At 42.4% G+C, this 27889-nt stretch overlaps 1 protein-coding gene across 1 annotated transcript in view; it reads left to right on the forward strand.

The window, feature by feature from the left end:
- LOC128822328 (3'-5' RNA helicase YTHDC2-like) overlaps window positions 1-11012 on the forward strand; it is a 30891-nt gene extending 19879 nt beyond the window's left edge. The window contains exons 13-27 of the mRNA XM_054004023.1: window positions 459-637; window positions 789-885; window positions 962-1049; window positions 1149-1229; window positions 2186-2268; window positions 3153-3258; window positions 3394-3513; window positions 3868-4140; window positions 4637-4763; window positions 5210-5415; window positions 6102-6297; window positions 7405-7514; window positions 8970-9259; window positions 9660-9837; window positions 10974-11012. Of these exons, the coding sequence (XP_053859998.1) occupies window positions 459-637; window positions 789-885; window positions 962-1049; window positions 1149-1229; window positions 2186-2268; window positions 3153-3258; window positions 3394-3513; window positions 3868-4140; window positions 4637-4763; window positions 5210-5415; window positions 6102-6297; window positions 7405-7514; window positions 8970-9259; window positions 9660-9837; window positions 10974-11012 (2173 nt within the window). The remainder of the gene's footprint in view (window positions 1-458; window positions 638-788; window positions 886-961; window positions 1050-1148; window positions 1230-2185; window positions 2269-3152; window positions 3259-3393; window positions 3514-3867; window positions 4141-4636; window positions 4764-5209; window positions 5416-6101; window positions 6298-7404; window positions 7515-8969; window positions 9260-9659; window positions 9838-10973) is intronic.
- Window positions 11013-27889: the final 16877 nt, after the last annotated feature.

Below are 27889 nucleotides of genomic sequence, written 5' to 3' on the forward strand. Positions count from 1 at the left end.
AAATTGACAGAAGTAACGTGTACACTAGGCCATTCAAGAATGCTTTTCTGATTAACTTACAGTTATCATAGTTGAGGTAGTGTTTTGTAAAGATTATATTTATTATCATTTCTCTTGGTGCAGTTTGTGCTAGTGGGAAATTTTTGGAGAATACGTATCTCTTAAATATTTTTCCTTGAACAGATAAACGAGAAGTATCTTTACACTTTCATTTGCTTATGGTTCTGTTTCAATGAAGTTGAAGAAACCTAAAGTTAGCACTAATAAATGAAGGGGCATCCTTTGCTGGGTTAACATTGAAATCAGTGAACAGCAATAGTATGGTGATTCCCTTCTGCTACACTTCAGCATTAGAATTCAAGACCAATAGTCGTGTTGGTCCTGATCTAAGTTTGAGCTGATGGCTCAATGCAAACCCGAAGGGGCAGCCTTGACTCTGGTGTATTTTTCTGTTACAGCGCTTCATTTGCATTTGGAAATCTGGATGAAAGTTCCCTGGTCCAAAATAGTGGTAGTGACCTTAGTGCAGAGGACAGAGAACTACTGGCAGCTTATCATCACAGTTTTGATGATGAAAAAGTGGATCTGGATCTGATAATGCACTTACTTCACAGCATCTGTCATAGTTGTGATGCAGGTAGGTAAATACCCAACCAGCTGTTGTGGCTTTGGCTTCTGATGAATCGTGCTCTTCTTTCAGCAATCCCCAAACGTTAAAACCTTCTGAGTGCTAGTCGACACGTATTTGAATTTTCTGTTTAACTTTGCAAACCCACTTCCTTTTTTAGGAGCAGTTTTAATATTTCTTCCTGGGTATGATGAGATAGTGAGCCTCAGGGACCGCATTCTTTTGGATGACAAGAGATTTGCTGCTAATGCTCACAGGTAAAGCCTTTAGTTGCTGTGGCTTTTCATTGATTCTTTTAAGGAGCCTTAGAATGTTCCTTTTGTCTTGCATTAGATACCAAGTTTTCATGCTTCATTCAAGTGTGCAGACTTTGGATCAGAAGAAAGTGCTTGAAACTCCACCTTTTGCCATCCGCAAAATTGCAAGTATTAGAGGACTTTGTCCAATGCTACAATGATCTGTTTTGCCTTTGCTTTTACAGTGACTCTAGTTTTGGTGGTTTTGGTTTTTTTCTTTGCAGATTCTTTCTACTAATATTGCAGAAACCAGCATAACAGTCAATGATGTGGTGTTTGTCATTGACTCAGGCAAGGTGAAAGAGGTAGGATTGCCTTAAATTTTCCTAGTGCAATTCTAAAACACACAGTGCATAAACTTTGGGGAACTTGGTTTTTTTTTCTTTTTACTTTACATGAAAATGAAAAAAAGCTTTTACTAGCTGAGAGCTACTGCCTGTCAGGCAACAGTCCTCGCTGAAAAGTTTCAACATCCATTTGTTTGAAGACAAATACTGTAAATAGCTAGCTGTCTAAAAAACCTTGTAAAAGCTAATCTAGGTTGATGTATTAATGGATCTTTCTCTTTCACAATTTAGTATTTCTGTTGGATTTTTAAAACAAGTCCTCAGTTTAGACCACCACCTTCCTGAGACTTAGAGAGCACTGGGAGTTCCTTTTGTCCTACTATTGTATCAAGTCCAAAAATAATCCATGAAGTTTTTAAGCATTTTTTTTTGCTGTGTTCAGTGCCCATTCCTCATTACTTGTTCAAGAAAAGTGAGAACACACAATGAGGCAATTTAAGACCTAGTGTACAGCTTTGAAAATGAAATTGGATTTCATAGGTGATATGCACACCAAATTTCTGAGGTTCTCATAAAGTGTTTTTTTTTGTAATTGTACATCAGTCTTAAGAAAATAAGTAGGTAATTTCCAAGTGAGATAAAAAGGAAAACTTTATTTGGTATAATAATGTAGTTTTACCTGCTTTGTGATATCTCAGAACACAGATTTGACATAGCTTTTACTGACTTGCAATTACCTATTGACTAGAAAATGTTGACTTTCACAAACTGTGGAGCATTAAGGTACTACAAAGGAGATACCATCATAAATTCACTTGAAACTGAGAAGGTACCTTTGTTGCAGAAGCTACTGCATATCTATTAGTGTTTCATACTTTTTAGAAAACTTCTGTTGGTAATCTAAATAACTAGTAACTTTTATTTCATGTACCCTATTGAGTTTTCAGTTTATATTCCTTTCTTTGTTTTTCTAGAAGTCTTTTGATGTGCTGAGTCGTGTTCCAGTGCTAAAAATGGGCTGGATTTCAAAAGCCAGTGCTGTCCAGAGAAAAGGCAGGTAATAAATGCCTCATACTGGTTTCCATTTTGCAGATATCCACAATCTGTGTTTCGAATAAAGCACACAATGTAGTAACTGTTTCTAGCCTAGTCCAGTGTGTAGGGTCAGTATGTATTTCCTTGGAATAATTTCCCAAGTTGTAGAAGAGTGATGCTCAGGCATTTCCCAAAGGTCTGGGTTGTTTTCCCCCCATTAATTTGTTCTCCTTCCTCTTTCTCCCATGTAGCACCAGCAGTCACAGTGTCCAGTGGGGTGTTTTCACATCTTGTCTGTGGGCAGAGGACTGCCTGTTTCACTTTCTCCAAGCTATCCATGACTTAACAGGCCATGATTATATTCTTCCCAACACTGTGGGTGAGGGCTCAGAAGTTTGTGTAGCAACAAATGCCTGTTTAATCAGTCATACTGGCATTAAGCTGCACATTTGCACATAGATGTATATCAATGAGAGAACTGGCTGTCTCTCATTCACTCACAAGTTACTTAATCTTTATTCTGCCTTTTACTCCAAGCATCACTTCTGTTTGGGGGATGTGAGAGGAAGAAATAAAGTTTGCAACTGATTCCTTACAACAAAGGATGATTGAGATTTGGACTGGTCTTAAGTTAGCAAAAACCCCACAGCACTTTACATTAGATAAGCCTTGTTTTTCTTTCTCCAGATTTCTCAGTGTTGGGTTAAAATTACCATAAAAAATTGCCACACTCTCAAAGATAACTCACGATTGGAAAACTCTCACTTTGCGTGTGACTGACAACACTGTCTTCATAGAACTGCTTCTTCTTTTCCATTCTGAGTTTCTGTGTCTGTTTGTTGGCTTTAGGTTTTGTTTTTAGAAAGAAATCCTCATTTTCACCACTTCCCATATTTTATTTTCAAGGGCTGGGCGCTGTCAGCCTGGAGTCTGCTTTCGTCTCTTCAGCAGGCTGCGATTTCAGAATATGTTGGAATTTCAGTCTCCAGAACTTCTAAGAATGCCGCTTCAGGTGCATGTTCAGTTAGAAACTGTAACTTTAAAAAATACAATGTCCTCAAACCATACTATTAATTGCAACAAATCATGGGTTTGGGGTTGTTTCCAAATCTTGGTAATCTTTTTTGTTCTGCCTTTTACCTTGCAGGAGATTTGTTTGTACACAAAACTTCTGACTCCAATTAATTGTCCAGTTGTAGACTTCCTTATGAAAGCTCCTGATCCTCCGCCTGCTGTAACTGTGAGAAATGCTGTGCATATGCTTAAGGTCAGAGAAGGAATAGGTTTAGATGGTAATTGTGTTTGATCCCAAATTTGTGGTGTAGCAGTCTGTCTTACTGACTTCAGTTTGTACTGAAGCCATTTTTAATTACCTAAGGATGTTCTGAGTTTTTGTTTATTGTCTGTTTTCATTTTGTGTGTGGGGATGTGGTTTTCCATGTCAAGGGAAGAGAGTGCTTTGAAGTCTTGTCTCTGTTAATAGTTTCACTTGCTTTTTTAGTGTTTGGAAACAAGTCTAGTTAATGTCCAGTATTCACATCCTTTCTGCTTTCTCTGTAAAGTGATTTTGTCCACCCTACCCGTCCCCCTCTCCTTTGTTTGTTCGTTTGTTTATAAACAGACCATAGATGCCATGGACCCTTGGGAAGATCTCACTGAGCTTGGTTATCACCTCACTGAATTGCCTGTAGAGCCACACCTCGGTAAAATGGTGTTGTATGCTGTAGTTCTGAAGTGCCTGGACCCCGTTCTGACCATTGCCTGTGCTCTTGCCTGCCAAGACCCTTTTGTGCTGCCCACGCTGGCCTCCCAAAAGCGAGCAGCCGTGCTGTGCAGGAAGCGTTTTGCTGCCGGGACGTTCAGTGACCACATGGCCCTGCTCAGGGCTTTCCAGGTAGAATTTCATTTCAGAGAGTTCTGATCACAGCACACCAGCCAAGCAATGCAAATGTACCAAGCCACTTGGATGTAGAGTGGTGGACTGTGCTTAAGTCCTCGGAGAAGACTTTCTTTTTGCCTAGTGGCTTTCCTGGGTATTGGACTCATAAATTTGTGAGGGAACCCTTTTTGTAGTATGTTTTGTTGATATTTTCAAACCTTATAAAATTCTAAATGTTCTAACCATGTGCCTCTTTATATCCTACTACACTGAACTTCAAATCATGATCTTAATGTAATGATCTTTATTTCTTGCTTTAACTTGACATAATCATCATTCTAGTAAACACGTAAAGAGAATCTAATTCTTGAACAGAAAAAAGTATCTGGTTTGATACATTAACTTTTGGAGTGGGTTTTGCATTTTATTGACATAAATGTAATCTTTTTTAAAAAATGCAGTTTTAGTTTAAGCCCTTCAAATTAATAGGCAAATGTAAAAACGTTGTCAGGCATGGCAGAAGGCCCGCAGTGACGGCTGGGAGAGAGCCTTCTGTGAAAAGAACTTCGTATCCCAAGCCACAATGGAAATCATTGCAGGAATGAGAACACAGTTGCTTGGCCAGCTTAGAGCCTCAGGTAAAGAAGTTGGAAACAATTTTAACCTTGTTTTAAAGTCAGGCATTTAGAAATTGTAACAAAAGTCATGTTCACTGGTGTAATTTTCCTTACTTAATTTGAAATACACCTCCATGTACACATTCATGCAGGGTATGGTGTAGATGAGGAAGTGTGGCTGATCTAACTGAAAGCACCCTCATCTCCACATGCCACTGCATTTCATGTTTTAATAAATTATTCCCAGAGGAAATGTCTTTAAATTGTAGAAAATAGCGATATTCTGTGTTAGTATGAAACCCCTTATCAGGAAGGATTTCAGTGTAATGGTTTCTTCTTGCTGCTGTTAAGGTTGGCAGTGGTGAAAAATGAAACAAATAAGTCATTTATTTCACCTTTAGTTTCTAACTCCTTTTGAGAACCAAAAGAAGCTAACGTGGCGCTGTTTTGTCTTTTTCATTTGTCAGGTTTTGTGAGAGCCAGAGGAGGAGCTGATATTAGAGATGTTAATGCTAACTCTGAGAACTGGGCTGTGATTAAAGCTGCCTTAGTGGCCGGGATGTATCCCAATCTGGTGCATGTAGACAGAGAAAGCCTGCTGTTGACTGAACCAAAGGAGAAGAAAGTGCGATTTCATCCTACCTCTGTTCTTGGCCAGTCTCAGTGTAAAAAGGTAAAATCACTTGGAATTCATAGTTCAAAAAACACGGCACTAAAATCTCTCCCATGTTTTAGAAATCTCTTTTCCTAGTTTTCAGTACGTTAAAAGCACTATGGGCATTTAACACTACAGCTTTAGAAAATACTGTTCTACTCAGCTGATAGAATTGGAGTTGTTTCATTTTTCCATTGTTTCAATTAGTCCTTTCTCTAGATGGAACAAGGCAAAATGGTAAACAAACCTCCCCAGTTATAAAATTGTTTTAAAGATATAATGATCCCTACTCTTAAAAGCAAGTTTTTCTCTGAAACTTTTTTTTTAACATTTCTTTTTAAAGCAAAATATTTTGTTTTTTCATGATAGGATAATTTGTGAATCTGGTTGAATTCTCTCACGCTTTTTTAATTGCATGTATATTTTTATATGTATCTAATTATACATGTATTTATTTCTCAAAATACAGAATCATAGAATGGTTTGGGTTGGAAGGGACCGTAAAGCTCATCTCATTCCAACCCCTGCCACGGGCAGGGACACCTTCCACTAGTCCAGGTTGCTCAGAGCCCCCCCAGCCTGGCCGTGAACACTGCCAGGTTGAGGCATGCACAATGTCTGTGGATAAAATGAGAGATACGTTCAAATTTACATTCATTACAGGTAGAGGGTATAATAGCCTGGTCTTACCTGCTCTTGCACAGATTGCCCCAGCAAATGGACAAGCTGCAGCCATCCAGGCCCTCCCTACAGACTGGCTTATATACGATGAAATGACGGCAGCTCACAGGACAGCAAACATCAGGTGCTGCTCTGTTGTGACACCTGTCACCGTGTCCCTCTTCTGTGGACCAGCCAGACTGCCAAGTAATGCCTTGCAGGCATCTTCATCCTTTCGAGGTACACCGGAGTCTGGATTTGGAATGTTTCTGTTGGTGTCCATCAGTGTGTGACATGGAAAGCTTACTTTTCAGTAATATTTAATACATATATTGGCTGATTCTGGAAACAGCACTGTTATAATTCCTGTAGTTATTCAGGAAGAGTTTGTCGGTCCTGTAAGAAATCTCTCCGTTTTGGGATTCCTTACATATTCAAGTGCATAAATGACACAGTTCCAGGGTATCAGAAACTGCAGTATAGTTCATAAGGAAAGAATGCAGCCACAATGTCTAATGATCATACTGGTACTGAGAAGTGTAGTATGTGTGTTCTTTTTCTACAGACCACTTTATTTGATACATTGAACCAGATTATTGAAACTGCAAGAATAATTTAGAAACAATGAATATGGCAAACAAGTCATGTTGCTTCTAGCTGACACATACATTTTCAAGATAGGTTCTATTGATAATTTTTAATGTCAGGTAACTGCACTATTAACTGTAAGTAATGGAGAAGATATAGAAATTTCCCTTTTTTTTCCTCATTTCAATTGAGTCCTGCTGGAATGGAAGCAAAAATAACTGCTGCTAGTTGTCATAGTTTGAATCAAACTAAAAGTCCAACTTATTTCTGAAGCTTTCCTGTCTTGCTTTTAAACTGTGAACCTTAGAGTAGTGTTTATGCTGATTGAATTGCATTTTAGAAAAATCAGGAATCCTAATTAATAGCCATATCTGTATATATATATTTCCTTACTAGGTCTTTAAATCTGCTGCTTTACTAGGAAATAGAGCCACGTGTGGTTTTGCAAACAGCTTTAGGCAAAAGTTGGATAGTGGCCTGTGAATACTGGGGAAGGTACATGAGTTGAGTCACATCATATCAGTACAGGTTTTTACATAGCAGGACTTTCAGCAGGTCTGGCTACTTGATTGCTGCTATCTGGAGCAAAGACTTTCCAGTGTATTTGCAGAAAAGAAGAGGTAGTTTTACAAATGGTTACATTTAAAAGTCAATTTTAGAAGGAAAAATATTATTGCTGGTAACACAGTAGTATGCAGGTTTTTGTGTGTAAGCAGAAATAATATAGAGATGCTAATGCACCTTTTGTCTTTAATTCAGGGGGATGGGTATCTAATGATAGCAGTGACAGTGAGATGGAGGACAAAACAGCTGCTGATCTGCCACTGCTGAAGCTGGATGAATGGCTCCATCTCAAACTGGACCCTGAAGTAAGAAAGAAATTAGTCCTGGGCTTGCTTCATGTAGAAGAATTGTAAAAAGATGTGAAAAGGTTTTTGTAACATTTGAGTAGCCCAGAATTTTCTCCAAGAACGTCATGGTCCATTTGGGTCTCTCAAACCATGTGCTCTGTGATTTAACCTTTACCTGACGAGCTCGTCAGGAATTGAAGGGCTTCAATCCCCTTTGGCACAGAGTTGTCTGTCACGTGAATTCGTGTATTCAACATCCGGGCTGCAATGCTTCATCACCTATCACCCATACCTTTCTGTTCTTTTACCTGTGAGCAAAAAGAAAGAAAATAATTAGTCACCTAAGTCAACAGTGAGAGTGCTCACCCCTCTTCCTCCCTCTTGGTGTGGGTGTCCTGTCTCTCACACAAGGGAGCAGGAAAGCCTCTGCAGTCCAGATGCTGTTGGATCTGCTTCACAAACTTTCTGGGCAGTGCACTGTTTTATATGTCTGAGCTTGGCAGTTTTGTCCCTTTCCATAGGTCAGCAGATTCTGAAGAGATTCTGCCAGACAAAAGATAATGGCTGCAAGGGACAGCAAGCTGCAGGTGACAGTGGCTGCGTAAGGGCCCTTCTGCTCCTTCTGGCCTCCTGTCCTGCCTGCATGGTGCTCCATCAGGCCATAGCATGAGCTGGGATAGCCAAAATCTGAACAAGAGCTGAGAGAACAGCCACATTGGCATATTGTGCTCTTCTTTCTCTGAGAGAATAACCAAAATCAGATCAAAAAAGGAGCACTTGAAGCTGGAGTTGCTGAAAGAAAGTTGCTGTCAGATTTTGGAAGGAGAAATTTCAAAACCTCTTTGAAATAGAAGTCTTTATGTCATTGAGGAGCTGTGGCGATGGTAGGAGGTAGTCTATGGGTCATGAAACATACAACTTTACCAGCTCTAATAATAACACTGTCTCTCCTAGATGTGTCCAAAACAGTAATTTTTAAAAACTGATTTCAATGCAAGCATTCCTGATAACATGGGAATTAGTCTATAGTCTTCTGAACTTAGTCATCACACTTGAGCAGGTGTCTCTTTAAGAAAAATGTCACTTAGAGCTCTTTTCCCTCAAGTATGACTGAAGAGTGCATGAGTAGAGACTGATTTGAGAGGAAGGGCATAAAGCATGAAAGGATTGGGTTTTCTCAGAAGATAAAAAGGAAAAAATAAGTCTGTGGGTTTACAGTACAAAGCTAAGTTTAGTACTTAGAGCTAAATGAAATGTTTCAAAAATTACCTTCCACCCAAGGCAAAGAAAGTAAAGTAGCATCTTAGTTTAAATATGGATTATTCCCCTTCCCCAAGACCTTAGTCTTGCCTTTCATTGTGGGCCCTGTTTATATTAGAATGCCAGGTGCTGCCTGCTGTGAAAAAGACAGGGTCCTCTTACCTGTGTGATCTAATTTTCATCAGTATTTAACAGAACTGGAATTCACTGCAGGCTGCTGGTATGCTGCTGCAACTCAGGCAGAAATGGCACAGCTTGTTCCTGCGTCGTATGCGAGCTCCTTCTAAGCTGTGGTCTCAGGCTGATGAAACAACTGTAAGAGCAATTACAGCTGTTCTGAGTGCTGAAGAACAGTCTGCAGGTCTGCAGCAGCCTTCAGGAATTGGCCAGAGACCAAGACCTGTGACCTGTGAAGAGCTTCCTTTGGCATCTACATGGAAGTCAACCAACAGCAGAAAAAGCTCAACAGAAACTGAATTGTCTGCCTCCTCTCATGCTGAAAAGTAAGATGTTGAGGTCTTCCTCTCACTGTAGGTTGCAATTGATGTATACAAGCTCCACTTAAATTTCTGCTAGTCATAGGAGGTGGAAACCGTGGAAGTACAGTTGAAAGGTGTTATACTGTTGTGTGCTGCTTTGTAATCCCATAAAGAAGTGTTTCATACCTGGGCCTGCTGTTTGAGAGAGCTGTCAGGAATATTGTCCGTGAATTGTGATGCTTGAGAAGTAGCAGAAGAGGTTTACCAGTAGCATTAAAAAGCAATGCATGATCAGTATGGGATTTTTAGTTAGGGTTTAATAGATTTTGTAGTTGCTGTAAATACGTGTGGTCATGCAGTAGCTGACAGGTCGATGTAAAATGTTCAGTGACTGCCTGTGAAACTCAAGGTATGTCCTTTTTAGGGTCTCAGTGAAATCTACTTCTCCTGCACTCCGCCAGCCAAAGAAGTACAAAGAAAAAGACATTTTGCTCTCCAAACGATCCTCAGCTGACAAACCAGCTCAGTCCTCAGTGAAGCCTGCAGAGAGCAGTAGCTGTTCCAGCCCCTGTGCTAGTCCTCCTTCTCCACTGTCTGGAAAGGTAGAGTTCTCTAACATATCACCCTGCTCTTCCAAAGTAATAGAATTTCTTGCTGATCTCATTCTGCAATTAGGTATTTTACTGATAAATTAGGAACCTAACTTAACTTTCCATTTATAACAGCTGCATAATACTTCCTTCTGGAACTTAAAATCTAGACTAAATATCCTTGTTTCACTAGTTTAATACAGCAAAAATAATTTGTGGACTGCTGAGGTAAAGCTATGCAAAGTAGAAAAAATGAGATTTTAAAACAAAACTTGTTCTAATAAACGTGTATTCGTTTTTTCCAACTAAATGAGTATATTATACGCACACTTTGAAGTTTTTGGATTCTGCCTTTCTTGGCTTCTCTAATAGATTTTCAGTATCAATACTGATTCTGTCTTATCTGCCTTACTATGACTGATTGGGGTTTTGGTGATGGTTATTTTAACAAAGCACACATTTTTAATGAGATTATTGTGGTAGTTGTCCCTGTATACTTGAATAGTAGACTGCAGTAGCACTAAAGAGATCATTGAGAGGAAACTTCATGGACTCATTGGAGGATTTAGTAATTCCTCTTGAGTCTTTCAGCTTTGCAATAAAGACAGTGTAAAAGGAAGAAACTATGTTTCCTGAATGCAGAAATGCAGGTAGTGGGCTGTAGGCTGCACTCTAGGATGATTAATTTTGGTGTCATCTCAAGGTGTGTCAGACTTAAACCAAGTCTAATTAATCACCAGACTTTTTAATCCTATTCTGTTCTACTTGTTTTCTGCCCCTCATGGATGAATTACTGCGGAAGGGGCTAACGGCGGGCCTGTCAGCTAAAGGAGCGAGGAGAAGCTGAGAAGCAAGAAGCTGATAAGGAGCTCTCTCCAAGGCTGTTACCAAGGAGACCGAGAGAAGAGAGGAATTGAAGAAAGATAAGGAGAGAACTTCGTAGCTGGACAACGTATTTTTAGAAAGTTAGCTGAAGTCACTGTTACTTTTCACCAGTGGTGTTATGTTGATTTATTGTGACCAATAGTTGGGGCAGAAGAAGTATAAACAATTAGAAAGTATATAAAAGGTCAGCCACTGTCGATAATAAAGAGTTGCCATCTGAGACTGCGTGTGGTCTCTGCTTTGTGTCGCGACCACCTCGACAGCGACATGTGGTGATCAGTGAGTGGAACAGCCCAGTGTGAGTGCTCAGTCGAATCCATTTACAAGCAGTGCTTGAAATAATGTCAAATCAAACTCTGACCATGGATCTCTTAAACAGCAGCAACAGCAAACACGATCAGTAATTTACCAGATTCGATTGGCAGTAGACTACCTCCTCGCAGAGGAAGGAGGGATCTGTGGAAAATTTAATACTTCAGAATGCTGCCTAGAGATCGATGACCACAGTCATGTAATTAAAAACGTTACTCAAAATATTAGAAAACTAACCTGTGTTGGAACACTTGTTTGGAGAATCTGATTAGTGGGACAACTCATTCACCTGGAATGGCAAATTGTGGAAGAAATTGGTCTTCTTTGTGGTGTGTGCACTAGCAAGTGTAATATTTCTACCATGTATAATTCCATGTCTAGTCCAGATAGTAACCAGCATTGTCCAAAGCAGCATCATGCTGCAAGGTAACGTGGAAGGGAAAAATGGTGAAAAAGTAACCGTAATAAAAGAACAGAGTGATCAGAATGCCAGAGATATGCTTGAACATCTCATTTTCCACAAGAAACTGAGAAAAGTAGAAGTGGAACTTTAAAAGGTTGATGCAGGCTAGAAGCCTGATCAAATAGTTAGAAGGGGGAATTGTTAACAATAGGTTAGAAAGGGTTGTAAAATAGTTGATAATTGTTAAGCAGGTGCTGTTAGTTTGGTTATGGTAAAAGGGGTTAAAAGGGTATTTATAAGAAACACGGTACTCAACATACTGTATTACACCTGTGAAAAATGCCAACCACTTGTGTTAAAATTTTAAAAGTTTAATAGTAAAGAATAGTAATAAAAACAGGATAATAAGAATTTGGAGAATCAAAGTTAGGACAACAAAAGACAATAAAAAGCAAAGAATGACAGACATCCGTATGCTCTTGGGCACTAAGCCACAAAAGCATACCTCGCTAACAAAGGATTAACCCTTCAAACCCAATATGCCTGTTGCATATTCATCTATCTCATACATGATTCACAAATTCTTTCCAAACAAAGGGTATTTTCTGGTTATTGTCAACTTCCCCCCTCATCTTGTAAATCAGTGTTTTGGCTCCAAGAAGTCTGGAAGAAGTCTGGTTCTTCCTGATAAGGAGGCAATAATTCTTCTTTTGAAATTTTGGTGTCTTGTTGCTGTTATTTCTATGCAAAGAATTTCTTGATGATCTTATCCATTCCTTGAGCTAGTTAAAAAAAGTATCTTACATCGCATAGTTTCTATTTTAATATTATCTTAGAGCCTAAAACTATATTTACCACACTACTTAAAAGGATTAATACAGCACTACAAAAATTAATACAAAATTAATAAGTTAATTATCATAACTTTCCAACATAACATGTATAGTATTCATTTTGATATTTGTGAAAAGACAATCACATAATATGCATTTTTCACACACCTAAGTAAAGTGCACCACCCCCCAAGTGAAACCAGCCAGCCTGGACAGAACTGTAATGGGCCAATGAAGCACCTTAAACTTTCATGCAAATGAAGGATCCAAAAAGAAACAAATCCAAAGAGACAAAAAACAGGATAAAAAGGGGCATCTGGCCCACTGAATTCGTGCCGCTCCACCTGGAACATTGAGGACATGGCTGTTCAAGAAGACCCAGTGCCAGCGCCGCGGCATCCTCAACGGGAACGCTCCTGCTCGGCCTGCGGGCCCCCTTGCTTTAGGCCTTTTTATTATAATAAATGCTGAAATCATTTTTAGTACCGGGAGTGGGGTCCCATTTTTAACTGCACTATATCAAAAGAATTTACTAAAGCCAATAATAGTGAAAGTCAATAACTACATCAATTATTCATAACAATCAGTTAACAAATGTTTTCTGAATATGGGACTGTGAAGTCAGTGGACTTGGATGGGCGTCCTGGTTGGGAATGGGAGGAAATTCAGGGACGTGATGCAAAGCTTTTTTGTAAGTGACAGTCTGTTGAGCCACTGAGAAGCTGGACACGGCTCTGTGAAACACGCATGTTAAAGACAAAAAAACCCGGGAACTGTCTCTTGCGATGGGTGAGGAGGTGGAGGGCCCTGGCCCCCGTCTCGGCCAGGCCGGGCCGGGCGGTCCTGCCGCGAGCCAGGCCCCTTTCCCCCTCCCCGGCCACCCGCCGGTCGCCTCATCGGCTCCGCCCTGGCCAGGCCAGTTTTGGATTGTTTTATGGGACTTTTTCTATGTTTGTCCCCATTTATGAAGGGATTAAACCAAAGGGTAAACATAAATGTTAAAAACAGGCAAAATGAGGCTAGGATCTTTTAAAAAGCTCCGGCCTGTTTATTAAAAATCAAAGCAACTGAAGACGGGAGCCCAGGGTAAGCCTGTGGCCTACGCAGCAAGTCAGAGATACAAGTGTCAGCCTGTAGGCAGCACAGGCTGCTTCCTTGGACACTGGCTCCGCAGAAAGACCCAGGCGCTCAGCACCCAGGGGTTTTAAAGTCTCTTAAAGCTGCCGGATTGGTGCGCTCTTGATCCTTTCATAGATTGGCCTTTTTCCGGTCACTGGTTGGTCCAATTTGCGGTGCGTTCCTGGCCACTCATTCTGGGATGCTTCGATGTCACTGGCTGGCTCGTTGTCCGATTACAGTCCGGGCTGCTGTCATCAGGCCGTGAGGTAACCTTCTGGAAAGTTCTTACCACCCTCCTCTAGCGGGCACATGCTCATGCTACAGTACATTTAACTTCAGAACTTACTGCATTAATTAGGCATAACAATTCATTACATTCATTAACAATTCATAACAACATGACATAATTAACAATTTATAACCTAAATTATAACCTATAACTTAATCTGGAATGTCTTGGCTTTTCAACAAAAAAACAAGGGTTTTACTTAACTTTAATGAAAATTTTGAAGAAATTACAGTTTAGATTTTATGCTGGAATAGTCTGTGCTTGACTCAAAGTGAAAAGGTAAATAATAATTTCTTCTTAAATTCTTGTCACACAGATATCCCACCTAGAATACATTTGCAAGCACAAGACTGACACTATGAACAACCTTCAGCAGAAGCAGGAGGAGGCTTTTGAGAAAATGTCTGAACAGTTAAAAGCACAGGAACATTGCAGGCAGAAAGAAAAGCAATATCTTGAAGAGCAGTACTCAAATATCCTTGCAGAAGTTCATGCAAGAGCACAGGTATGGTGCTGGGAACTTCTAATTTTTTTCCTTGTACCATTTAATGGATTCTTTCAGTAGTTTAACACCCTTAGCAGTTTAAGGTCACTTGGGAATGTTAGTATATTTTTAAATTAAAAAAAAACCCAAACAGCAAACCAAGCCATCACTGTGCTGATATTCAGATTATTTAAAATAAGGCTTGAGGGTGTATAGGACTTTTATTGTGAGTCCAGCTCCAAGCTGCCTTTGAAGGAAGTAATCCTGAAGTGGTCCTGGTCATCTCTTCTGCTTCCTGATTGCTTCGCTGCAAGTTTCCTTCCTTTTCATTTGAAAAGCCCTTAGAGTTGGAATTTAGATGGCAGGGGCCCATGTGATCTGGAGAAGGAATAATAGAAGTACAAACAGTCATAGAAACAACAGCAGTATGAAACCAGCCCTACAGCCAATCAATTTCTCTGAAGTATTTTGTCTCCTAAGACTGGTGACAAGTCTGGAGTCTAAAGGGAATCTAGGAAGCCAACTGTTCTGATCAGTGTGGCCAGACTAGCACACACACCTTCTCTGAGTCATTGGCTAGGTCACAGCCATCTGCTGCTCCCAAAACAATCCCTGCTTTTGTCTTTACTGTAGAGGGAAGCTCAGGCAAAGCCCACCCACTCCCAGCTGCCCTCAAAGGCAAAAGGAATGCCCCAAGTGCTCCCTGCCTGCATCCAAGCGCCACAGTGGCTTCTCTAGGGAGTCCAAAATGTCTCTCCCAACACCAAAGGAGGAGGAACGTGTGTTACAGCCCGTGCTGAGGCACACACACTATAATACACTGCTCGACTGGACAAAGAATGCACAGGACGTACTCAGCAGCTTCAGGCACCTCCTCAGCAGCCTGACAGCCAGCCCTCTCCCACAGCTCCAGCCTGGCTCTGCAGGGGCTTCCCGTGGGACCTCCCTCCTTCTGAGGGAAGCTCTGGGCTTCCCTTTCTCTTTGGGCCTGCAGCGCCATTCCTGCCTTCCTCAAACCTGCGCTCTGGTAGCCTCTCACCAGACGCTCCCTGAAAACACAAAAATCTCTCCAGCACTGTTTACCAAGGGCCAGCTAAGAGACAATGCCACCCAGACAGACAGTGTCCAGAGAAACAGTGCCCATAAGGGGCCCAGAGGAGTCCAAAACAACACACAAACTCTCTTTTCACACTCTGTGCCTCTTGACTCTCTCTGGTTCTTATCTTTTCTCGCCCAGGCTGCATGATGGCAATTTACTGCATCATCTCAAGCAGCCTGTTCTCCTGCTCCTTCTGTACCTCTGCCAGGAAATTTTCCCCTTGTGCCAGCAGCTGCTGTGCCTCCAGATGCTGCCCTTCTGACTCCTGGTGAGGGGAGGAAGACACTTCCACATGAAGTGCCAGCCAAGCTCCCCAAATAATCAGTGGACGCTTCATGCCTCGCACCACCCCCCACCTGAAAAGTGCACGTCAGTAGTGACTTTGTGCCCTCCAGCAATGCTGTCCCAAGCAGAAATTCAAAAGCAGGATCAGCAGGTGCGAGGAAAAGGAGATGCCACCTTCCTTTCCTGCTCTGATGGCTGCCTGTTTCCTGGCCCCTCTCCCCTCAGGATTTCTACCTGTTCTCACAGGTTCAGTTCTCCAAGTGCTGAAGTGGTCCTTGTCATCTCCTTTGCTTCCTGCATGACTTGGCTGCAGGGATGACAGCGATCAGGCTGTCAGAAGAGGCTTAAGAGAGGCTCCGCTGACTGGAGAAATGGATGCTGCCCAAAGGGGAAAAGGAACAAACCAAACCAAATTAAAAGAGACAAAGGAAAAAGGAACCATTCTTTTCCAAACTGACTTCCTAACAGGGTCAAGCTGGATTCCTCTAGCCCCCAGAAATACACAAACATAGGTGGCCTGAGGGCACCATCAGCACATGAGCCTTCATGTCCAGGGTGCTGCTAGCACAGGCAAACATGGCCCAGAACTGCACTAGTCCGTTCCTCAAGGTGTCATCACTTGCTGGCATTTTTGTCCTGACAGCACTGTGGGATTGCTGCTTGCTGTCCAAAGGTTTTGTTCCTTTCAGGAAACTCAACAGACTTATTCCAGCTCCTCTTTTCTACAGACATGGGCTATTTGAGTGTCCAAAGGAGATGTGGGGCATTGGGCAGTTCTCAAGAGACTCCCAAGGGCTCTGAAATTATTGACCGCACGTGTTGTTCTCAGGAGCGCTGGACACGCAGGTTTTCAGCAGCAAGCCAGGAGCAAGGACACAAACAGCAGGGCACAGATGGGCTGAGCTCTGGCTTGCAGGAAGAGCAGTGTCTGCCTTGGCATGCCCCCCGCTCCTGTGCTGGCTGGCATCTTCCTTCTCAGCAGGAACAGCCAAGGAAATGGCCTGGTCACCAGCCCCTTGTCTGCCACAAAACCTGGCAGCAAAGCCGCAGCAATTCTCATCTACTTGAGTGGGCCAGGCAGCACATGGGGCTGGCACAACTCCTGCTCAGCTGTCCCCGTCTGGCTGGCAGAAACCTCTAAGGCTGGGGCAGGAGGGACAAGCTGAGTGGCCTCGGATGCTCACAGTGAGCTCCCCCACAGCCCCTGCCTTCCCACGGACCAATCTAGAACCGCTTGGTTCTAGACTGCTTTTGTTGTGTTCTTCAAGCCCCCGTCCCTGGCATTGCAATACTTCAGTTCCTTTGCTACCAGGTAAACATGAATACACCACCTGAGAACAAAAGAGAGTCACAGAAATGACTAGAAGGTGGGAGCTCTCCTCTGAGGAACGGCTGGGAGAGTTGTGCTTGTTTAGCCTGGAGAAGAGCAAGCCCCAAGGAGACCTTTCAATATTTGTAGGGCCTTCTAAGAAAGATGGGGACAAATCTTTTCGTAGGGCCAATTGTAAGAGGACAAGGGTGAATGGTTTTAAGCTACAAGACACTTGACTGGCTCTAAGGAAGAAAGTGTTTACGAGGAGAGTGCTGAAACACTGGCACAGGCTGCCCAGGGAGCTGGGAGGAGCCCCAAGCCCAGCAACATTCAAGGTCAGCTTGGATGGGACCCTGAGCAACCTGATCCACTTGAAGATATCTTTGCCAGTGACTGGGGTTTTGGACTAGATGACCTTCACTGGTCCCTTCTAATCTCAACCAGTATTGGATCCTGCTTGGTTTTCATTGGAAAAGCACCCAGAGTGGATATTACTATGTGGGGGGGCCCATTGGAAGCCCTGGAGTTTGGCCGAGGAACAAACCCTGACAGGGAACAGCTCTTTGGGCTGCAGCCGCTTTGCCTTGTACCTGCAGAAGTTCCTTGGCAGAGCCTCGCCTGTCCACATCCATCTGCAGGCAGCAGCCCAGAAATTCACACAAGCCAGAGGGCAGCCTGAGCTTGTGCAGGTCTGGTACGCCTTGCTTGCCTATCAGGTAGTTAGTCTGAAGCCAAAGGAAACATGAGACTCTACGTGATTCTTCCATATCCTTCAGTGCTCACCTAGACCCCATCTTTTAAGCTCCAGGCTGCAGTGGCAATTTCTTGCCTAGCAGATGCTTAGAGATGAGCCTTCCCTCCCAAAGGAAAAAAGGCTCCAGTGCAGCCCCAGCTCTTCCAAGCTGCAACAGGTCTTGCCTTGACAGCTGATGCCAGCCCCAAGGACGGTTTTACAAGTGGGCCTTGGTGGAAGCACTTTAAGCTGTGGGCATGGGATTTTGTCTAATGGACACAGAGGAGAAGGACACCACTCTCTGAGCGTATTTGCACCTTACCCTCTCACTGGTTTCCCAAATATAAGGAGCCTCTCCTTTGGCCATTTCTATTCCCACGATGCCAAGGGACCAGATGTCCACTTTGGGGCCCTATGGCTCTCTTCTCACCACCTCGGGTGCCATCCAGCAAGTGGTCCCGACCATCGACCTCCGTTTACTCTGCTCAGGGCTGAGCGGAGAACAGAGGCCAAAATCGGCTGAGGAGAAAAACAAACACTGCTTCAAGTAGGGAACCAAGGAAAAGGCTTCCTCACTCTACGTCTCAGAATGCAGTGCTGAATCGAGCTGGAAAAGCAGCTGGGCTCTCATTCCTCAGGGCTGCAGCCAAGGACATGGGCAATTGTCCACTTAGCAACCCCCCCCCAGGATTCCCACCCTGGCTTTTCCTCAGGCACGGAACGTTTACACTGTAACTCTCTCCCTTTGGAAGGAACACACACACAAACCAAAGTTACTCTTGCTACCTTCTTGCTCTCTAGACCACTCAGCCCCTTACAGCTGCGCCCTGGGCTCGCAGAGTGCTCCCTGCCCTCTCACCAGCGCCACTGCTGGGCACCCGGCAGCCGCTCAAAAGCAGCCCCACACCGCCTCCCCGGAGCGCTGCGCCTGACCCAGAACACCCACCCAGCTTGACGGAGCCATCCCGGCCCAGAAGGATGTTGTCACTTTTGATGTCTCTGTGGATCACCTGGTTGGCATGAAGGAAAGCCAGGCCTTGCAGGCACTGGGAGAGAAAAAAGAAGCAGGAGGCCAAAAGTTAGCCTGATCTGATTTCATCACACCCAAAAGGACACTGCTCCTGAAGATTCACAGATCTCAAAGGAGCAGTGAGCACTGGCAAGAGGAAGTGCTTGCTGCTGCAACACGAGGAGGAGAGCAGGATCTTTCCAAGGCAAGGCATATTAGCGCTTGAGAGGGAAACATCAGTCCTTGCTCAAGACTGTCCCCTGCAAAGCCAGTCAGAGTGATCCCTGCTGCACTGGATGCGCTCTCCCTGTCTGGAGGACAAGCAATGGTTTGCCAAAAGAGGAAAAGTTCCTGCCTTGGGTACCAAGGGGATCACTGTTGGGTGGGAGGCTGGAGGACAAGGGTTATAGGGCTTCCTCGACAGCAGACTTGGAAGGAGCTCATCTGTCAGTTTTCAGTAGCAAGCAGCATGGTGGGTGCCATGCCATCCTTTGAAGTTGGGACTGTGACAGATGAGTCTCTCTTTGGCTTTGCTGCTGGTTTAAAACTTGGACACCAGCACCTTTGCTCTCAGTTTGCAATCCTGTAAATACAGCACCGCACAGAGATAACAAACTGTTGGGTTAAGTCTCATCTATATGGCTGAGACTGGCGTTAAGCCTGATTGCATCCTGCATAACAAATTCCTTAATACATGCCTTTCTTCTTTCGCTGCTTTTTTGACTGTCCAATGCTATTAGAAGGGTGAAAAAGAGGAGAGTGTGGTCAGGCACGCACTGCCTGCTGCAGCCCTGCTAAATACTGAGTTGCAGTCTGCACTCAGCATATGAATAAGCAAAGAATTGTGCTTTCCCAAGCTCTTAGACATGGAGGTTTTATTCTTTATACGTATTCTCTTAATAAAAATCACTAGCTGTGGTTTTTCATATTAAAAATAACAATCTGTAAGTATTTAAAAATTCCATTTTCATGATTGGCCTCAGAAATACCTTCTGGCTAATGTTGACTCGAAACAAATAACCCCTGGAATAAGAATGATTTCCTCGTATTAACGTATGTCCAAGTACCCATGTATTTTTTATAAGAAGAATTAAGAAGCAGCACAGTTTTATGCAAAAATACATCTGCATGTTTAAATACAATTAGGTATTCTTATTTTACCCTCCCTAGAGGCACTTCTGCTGACTTCTTCTCAGTTTGCAGGACATTTTCTCTCTTGTAAACACTCTTATGTTCCACAAAAGATGCCAGTTCTACCAGAAAAAGAACTGCAAAGGAAGTGAGTGAAACAGTATTATCAATTCTGTACTGTGTTCGATTGTGTCAGGTTTGACTGCAAAATAATTAGTCTTTCTGGTTTTTGTTTGTTTGGGATTTTTTAAAGATTTTAAGTGCTGTAAGACTTCTTAGCTGTTGAAATATGATGCAAGGATCACTGGTGAGCCAATTCTTCAAGACCAAGTTAGTGAAAGAGCACAAGATTTATTTCTCTTTTCAGTTCCTTGATTATTTAAAAAAAGAAAAAAAAAAAAAAAAAAAAAAAAGGAATTCCAGTATGTAGGGGTTTAAGCATTATAGTAAATTTGTAAGCAGACAGCTGTTGGCTGCTGTGATCATTAATGTTGCCATGAAGTAAGTTATGTATTGATGTCAAATTCTAATGAGAGATATTTGTTTAATAAATTAACTGCAGTGAAAATGGGCATTTCTTGCTCTACGGCACACTCCTGGATACACTGATCCATTGATAGTTCCCCAGACCTTTGGCTGCTGATGCGGGTGATTGCCTCTGCCCCATTTCTGGAACCTCTCCTATCATCTACTGACACATCATTCCTTACTTCTCTGTCTTTTCCACTTCCCTTACTTCAGTTCTTATTGATTTTTGAGACATCAAGGAAAAAGCCTTTTGATCAGTTCTGTCCTTGTAAAACAACCTCTCTCAGGTGCTCACTTGCCACAGTGCAGAACTTGGTCTTTGTCTCTACAAATCCATTTCCCACATCACTGCTGAACTGAACTGAGCCGCACCCTTCAGTGCCCTCAAGGCATCCAGAGAGTTCAGCAACGACTCCAGAAGGAAGGCTGGGAAGAGCGTGATTCCCAACAGGGTCAGATATGCCCCAGGTCTTCCCACAGCTTTCTCCACTACTCCTCACTCCTAAATTGAGAAACTCTAGTTTCCAGGGTGAGCAAATGACAGAGGACAGGAGGGAGAGTTGAATGATCCTGTGCTAACAGATCTTTCTGTGTCTACAACATGGTATCAAGGCAGCATGAAAACTGCAGGGATCCCATGTCTTGTGAGCTTAGGAGTCGACTGAAGGCAGAAGGATTTCATCCCCGTCATTCATGTGCTTGTGTCTTTGCTGAAACGGGAACTGATGTGCTCCCTAGGGAGATTAATTTATCCAGAATGTAATTTCCTACTAGAATACTGTTTCACTGAAATATTTTGATGAAAACAAAACCTATGTTGCAGAAATTTTCTGGAGCACAGAACACATGTACCTATCGCAGTCATCAGTAGCTTGCAGCAAAAGGTTTTGAGGTTACTTCCTAGTCACAGTCTACAAAAAGACCATTTATCTTTACATGTGCCCCCACTTTTTTTGACCAAAGTGGTATTTTGTTAACAGAAATACAGCTTCAAATAACATACTTTGGCAAAAAAATAGTGGGACTATTCAATATCTTTGTTTACATGTATATACAAGAAATGAGGAAATGAACTTCTAACTTTCTGTATCCAAAATGTGGATCCTTATGTAAGATCCAGGAATAGGAACCTGTCTGATTAGGAGAGCAGTTTAGGATATTTTTGGAAAAAGGGGCAAACCTGTTCTCATTTCTATTAATCATCATCATCACAAAAAAGTACACTTTTCAGAACAGTTTTACAAGGTGGTTGAGCATTTATAAAGGTGAAAAATTATTAGGAAGCTTCTCAAAAGAGGCATTAATATTCTATCTAAAAATTAATATTCTCTCTAAAGTATTTTTAATCCTAGATTAAAAAAAATTCTTTTGAATATACTGTTGTAAGAGTTTTCAAACAGCTCTACTTGCTAAGAATTCCACAGCAAAGGCTGCACAAGACTTATATTTCTAGATGGAGCTTTAAATCATAGATCTGTGATGAGAAGTGGATCTCAACAAACTAATGTGAAGAAGGTAATACACTGACTTCAGACACAAGATTTTGATGAGAATTTAACCTAGCAATTTCCTAGCTAAACCATTACTCTGTTGGCAGCAGATGCAGTTTGCTGTACACAATGATGTTTTCTATAACATTAATTTGAACTCACATTATATGTCTGTTACTTAAAATCTTTAAAATCTTAAAAATCTTTTTACAGTGAAGGTCAGTAAACAAAGATGGTCTTTATCTGAAGCCAGCTGAAACATGGTATAATCTCTCCTTTGACACCATCAGGCATTGCTTTTGATCATAGTGTACATAAAAATCTTCAGTCTGAATACCTAAGCAGTGGCAGCAATTAGAATACCTAACTCTCCCATCTATCTTACAGCAACATCAAAAAATATGTGGTTTGTAAGTTGCATTATAGAAAATTATGTTTTTAATTTCATTTCCCTAAAAAAAAAAAAAAAAAAAAAAAGAAGTATGTTTACATAGGAAGTTACTTCTATTTTTAGCCCTTATATTACCTGGGCATGCTTTATGTAGGCTAGGCACAGATTCAGATCTGAGCATACCTGCATCTTAGTAGCTTGGTATACGTGTGCAGAGTCACGTTATGTGAGTGCCTGGTGGCCAAGCCAGCTCCACCCTGGTCCCATGTCCCAGCCTGCCCTTTGTTGTCCCAGGGAAGTGTCTGATACCCTGGGCTGATCTGGCTGCCATGGCTGGGTGGTCCTGGCTGCCAGGCCCTGCTCTGACTTCCCAGGCAGCCCCTGCAACTTCTGGCTCCCCAGCCCCTCGAGATTGTCATTGTAATACTGATACAGCAAACCATGGATTGGGATCTGACCTCAGCTGCAGAGATTCAGGTGATGAGAAATTATAAGTTAAATTGTATTATAAATTCCCTACCGTCCTAGTTACAGATTGTACTATGTTGACTCTGCTTGTAGAAATCCTGTGCCATTCTAATAATAAATTCTCTTCTATATCAATCATAACATCCTGTGAAGAAAACAAAGTTTGAATTGTACCTATGGTTTAGTGCTATCCTCACTCTGCCAATATCCCCAAGAGAACCCATCTGTGCTGGGTGACAGTGTCACTCGGATAACACTGACATGTCTATTAACCAGAACCTCATGGAGCAACAGGGAACTTTTTAGCAAGTGTGTGAAAAGGGCTGGATGTAGTATTTAGGAAATTGAAAGAGATGGTATTCTGGACAGTTGGGCTCTGGATGCTGAGAAAGTTCTGTATTGCACACCCTGGCTACCTTGCTCAAAGGAATATTACTAAATTAAAACTTCTGCTTGCAAATTAACTTATTGTTTTGTTAGTGGGTTTTGAAAGAGGTTAATTGAAAATGCTAGGGCTGAATGTTAGCTAGAAGGAAGTTCTTATCTTTTTTTGGTCAGTTGATTTTGGTCATTTGGCATCTTTTTATGCAGTGACTTAAGCAGTTTTCTACTGCAAAACCACTTCTAGGTAAATTTGGAGAGGTTTACAGTGCTTTTCTTTTTCTATTGTTCAACATCTGATTTGAACTAGACTTGACTTTCAGAGATCACAAGAACTTAGGTGTCCTGTTGATTTGGTGAAAACTCTGAAAAGTCCAGCATCTCTGGAAATCAGGTGTCTCCTGCTCATCTTTCAGAGATGTCTGATTTTGGGTATATCAGTGTTGGAGATTAAGTGCAGCTAGTAGTGCTACAGCATTGTTATTAACGTTGGCATTGACTGTCTTGTATATGCTTATTTGAATTTAGAAATCAGGACATTATGGAAAATGTATCTTGTGCAATATAAATTATATTGAAAAACGAAAGATTTATTTAACTTGCATAAGAAGAGAAATACCCAACGGCTTGACAGTTACAACCCCCAGTCTTAAACAGAAACCATACAACTTTTTAAATATTTCTTTTGAGAAATATCAAATCTATTTTGCTACTTACAGCAGTACAGAACTCTCACTCCTTGCCCTCCTCACAGCTCTCTAGGCACCACATACCCCTCACACCAGGGATGCTTCAGGCGGAATTGTACTTTCTGCTGCACAGCATAGTTTGTCTTTTAAATGTGGGGGTTTTGCCATCTGCAATTCACATTCTTTGCTTTGTTATCAGGGAAAGTCAGAAACCACTGCACCAGGTTTTCTTGGGACTGGTACAAATGCAAAAAAAGTTAACTACAGCTGATGCCCAGAAGGAAAAGATAGCAGGAAAAATTCAATTCAACCAAACCAAAAATTGTTCACAATGAGCAGGGAGAAGATAACGAATGGGTGAATTTCTGATCCAGAAAGAAAGCTAGTGTGTGAAGCATGCATCTAAGATGAGAACAAAAGATAAAGTGTTATCTAGATTAGACAAGAAGTGGGAGATTAGTTTAAAAATTGTGAGAACTGGCCAACTGTGAGGCTTAGTTTAAAAATTGTGAGAACTGGCCAACTGTGAGGCTTAGTTTAAAAATTGTGAGAACTGGCCAACTGTGAGGCTTAGCAGACAGCATCTGAAAGGATAGGTGCAATATTTTCTGCTTTAAATGCCTTGGAAGAGTATGGAAGTGTGTTGGCTCCATACTACAGTGCCCTGGTCATCCAGCAAGAACTAATGTGAGCGATGTAATTTGGAAATCTGCAGAGACTGAGACCATATGAGACCAGTGAGTGTATGCATGCTTAACTTGCAAGCAGTTTTAGTTAATAAAATGCCAGAGGAACTCTTTACCTTGTAATGACTTACGTAATCAAGGTACAATAAATATTAACAATTAGAACTGTTGCCATCAGTTAATGTACTTTAAAGGCACTGTGCAACAAGTGTGATAACTTTGCTGGATTTATATATTCATTAATCCCTGACAGCAACAAGGAAGATCAAGATGTTTTGTGGCATGAACTGGATATCTTCAAAGACTTCATTAATAGGAAAGGAATAATACCTGATGGTATGAGGGAAATGTATGTCCTTAATATCAAGGTCTTTTTTTTTCAAACACAGAAATAGGTTAGGAAAAAACTTAGTTCACCCAAATTAATCGTGTGACATGATGGAGTAAGAAATATAATGTGTTATGTAAACTGAAATGCTGTTGTAGACTGTTTCAGAATAGCTGTTTCCAGTTACAGAGAAAACAGGTTGGTGCTGGTGCTGTATCACTTCTTTTCACAGGGGACATGAGGCCATAATGAGCCAAGCAAGATCCTGCACAGCATGGCAGCAAAGACATTTCCTCACCATGGCCTTGGCTCTCCAGGGCACCCCAAAAATGGCTGAGGAGTCCTGTGTGTAACCAGGAGGGATGACTGACATCACTGTGGGTCCCAGCATTCCCCAGTCCCTTGCTGGCCATTCAGTGCACACTGGGGACGCTGGGCATGTGTGGAACATGGGGATGGGGTGCACACAATTAAAGGGGGCCCCAAAGTGGAAGGAGTGGAAGCCAAAATCGTTGGGTGGAGACCCCCAAAACGGAGGTGCGATATCCCAAAATGGAGGGAGGAACCCACAGAATTGGAGCAACGCCCCAAAAAACCACATGAAGCTGTTCTCTCCCTCCACTGTTTACCAACAAGAACTATCTACCAACTCTGATTTCAGCAAATAGTTTCAAGTGTTTTAGCTGAAAGTCATTCTGAGCAAACTTTGTAGAAGTGATCACAGAATCACAGAGTGTTCTGTGTTGGAAGGGATCCACCGAGTCCAATTCTGAAGGGAATGGCTTGCTGGCAGGGTCAGCACCAAAGACACCCACACCAACTTAAGGAAGAAGTGTCATTTCCTGTAGGGCAAAGCAGCAAAGAAGTACAGAAGGATAAGCTAAGCAATGCACCCGATTATTGCTACAAAAGATTGTCTGTAGGGATTAAGAAAGACACATCACCAGTTACCCTAATACTTGACCATTGTCCTGACACACACGTCAGCTGGGGATGCCCTGTCACACCAAAGGATTGGAGAAGCACTCCCAGTAACGGGGAATTCCTATGTGGTTCGCCCACCCTCAGGCCAGGCTGCCAACTTTGCTGTGAGAGGGCCCAGATTTTATACTGTTGAATAAACAAGCTACCCTATCTTCTAGTGCGGGAACATCTGGTTTCATCCTCCTCTTGGGCAGGGCTCAGGGAGGAACCAAGGGAGTTTGCTTTGACCCTCTACCGTCAAACACAGCCAGATGGAGATGTGATAAATGAAGATGATTTGTGCTAATAATTGTAACTATATTGATATTTTAGAAAATATTTGTTAAAATAGGGGAAAGGGATATGTCATTAGCATCACAAAACAGATGTTCGCAGATGTTCATAAGATCCAGGATAGAGTATTGAGATATTTTAGCACAAACGGCCTTGGGAAGGACAAAGTTGGGAAAAACTCCAAGAGTGGAATTGCCATTGAGACAAATAAAAGTCCAGGCAACTTCTTCTTAGGCAAGAACAGCCTTGAAGACAAAGCAGTTGATATAATTCCAGATAGAGAACCCAAAACAGGAACATAATGCTTACTTATGTAACACCAAGCTCCATGTGCATGCGCAACCTGCCAGGTTATTCAGAGGACAGCCAGGAAGACCATCGGCCTTCATCCAAGAAGACCCCTGAAGAGTGCAGAAGACCCCCCAGCAACAACAGGAACATGTGCTGTATAATATGGTGACTTAGACTTCAAGAATCAAAACTGGGAGGAGATTTACAGGAACTATTGATGAATATGTATTAGCATACAGTGTAAAAGTTGTGCTCGGATTCTTTTGCCTTTTGTACATGCTGCAGGGTGAGAGGTCCTCCCCGTACCCCGCTTGGTTTTGCTTATGCTTTATCAGAACCACTGCCAAATTTCTATTTGTAACTACTTCATTATATTTATTATTATTTTATATTTTGTATACCTCAATTAAAATTGCTGCTAAATTTTAAATCTTGCAGTTTATTAAACCTGACATATGGCACCTCATTCATGACACCAGGAAGAGGCACGCAGGGCCGGGCTGCTGCCTCCTGCAGCTACAAGGGCCTCCTGGCAGCCTGCCTCTGCCGAGGCTCAGGCTGCTCCGGGCTCTGCCAGGGCTCTGCTGCGGCTCCAGCCCGGGCAAGGCCGGGCCCGCTCTCACCTCACAGTCGCTGACAGCTCTGCACCGCAGGAGACCTTTCAGAGCACCCCCTCTGATCTTGCTGCTTTCTCAGCTGAGCAAGGCTCTCCTCCAGCCAGAGACATTGCACTTAGGGATACAAATCCAAGTGGCAAGCGCCCAAGTGCTCTGGAGTCACAGCTGAAGGCCTGCATCAGCACAGGATGGTTTGGCTTCCCCACTCCCCCTTTGGTTTTTCCTGCTAATGCCATTGCCCTTTCTGCCTCAACTAGAAGTGCCCCAGATGTGCCAAAAGGGACCAGTGGGCTGTATTCCAAAGGCAGTGTGGTCTGGAGAGAATGAATGAAGAAGAGCCTTCTCCACTTACAAACCATACCAAAGAAGCCATAAGCGTGTCTTAGCACCAAGAAAAAACACCTGGCAATTCAGAAGGAAATGTTGAGTTTTCTGAAGGGGTCAGAAGGAGGGGAATCTGCCAAATGAGTTGATGCTTCAGAAACTTTATTTAATTCCAATCCTACTCTATAAACCTATACTACAAAATTACTCAACAATCCTACTCTAGAGTCCTACTCTACAATCCTACTCTAACTTGGTTATGGCAAAAATATCTTGACTGTTAGATTCTTGTCTTCTTCTACTTCTCCTTCTTCACTGAGTTGATGAGTGGTACCAGGGTGGACGCTGGCTTGGCTGATGTCACAAATGGATGCTGTCCACAGGAAAAAAAAAAAAAAAAAACAACAAAGAGCAGTGAACCATGACTTTCCAAGCTCAGTGCTTCACAGACTCAATCAGGATTCCTCTGGTACTTAGAAAGACCCATAAAGAGGAGTGACGGGGACATCTGCTCCCCTGTCATCCTGTGCAGGACCTTGCCATCACAGGCAAACCTGGCCCAGAATCCCACTTATCCCTTTATTCTGGTTTCTCCATCTAGCTGGGATTTTTGCCCTGCCCGTGCTCTAGAAATGGTGCTTTCTGTCCCTGGGGTTTCTTCCTTTCAGGAAACTCCAATGACCCACATAGGTCCCTGTCTTTGAGAGACAGGCACCGTGC

This window comes from Vidua macroura, chromosome Z, assembly GCF_024509145.1.
Source record: "Vidua macroura isolate BioBank_ID:100142 chromosome Z, ASM2450914v1, whole genome shotgun sequence".
NCBI classification, from domain to species: domain Eukaryota; kingdom Metazoa; phylum Chordata; class Aves; order Passeriformes; family Viduidae; genus Vidua; species Vidua macroura.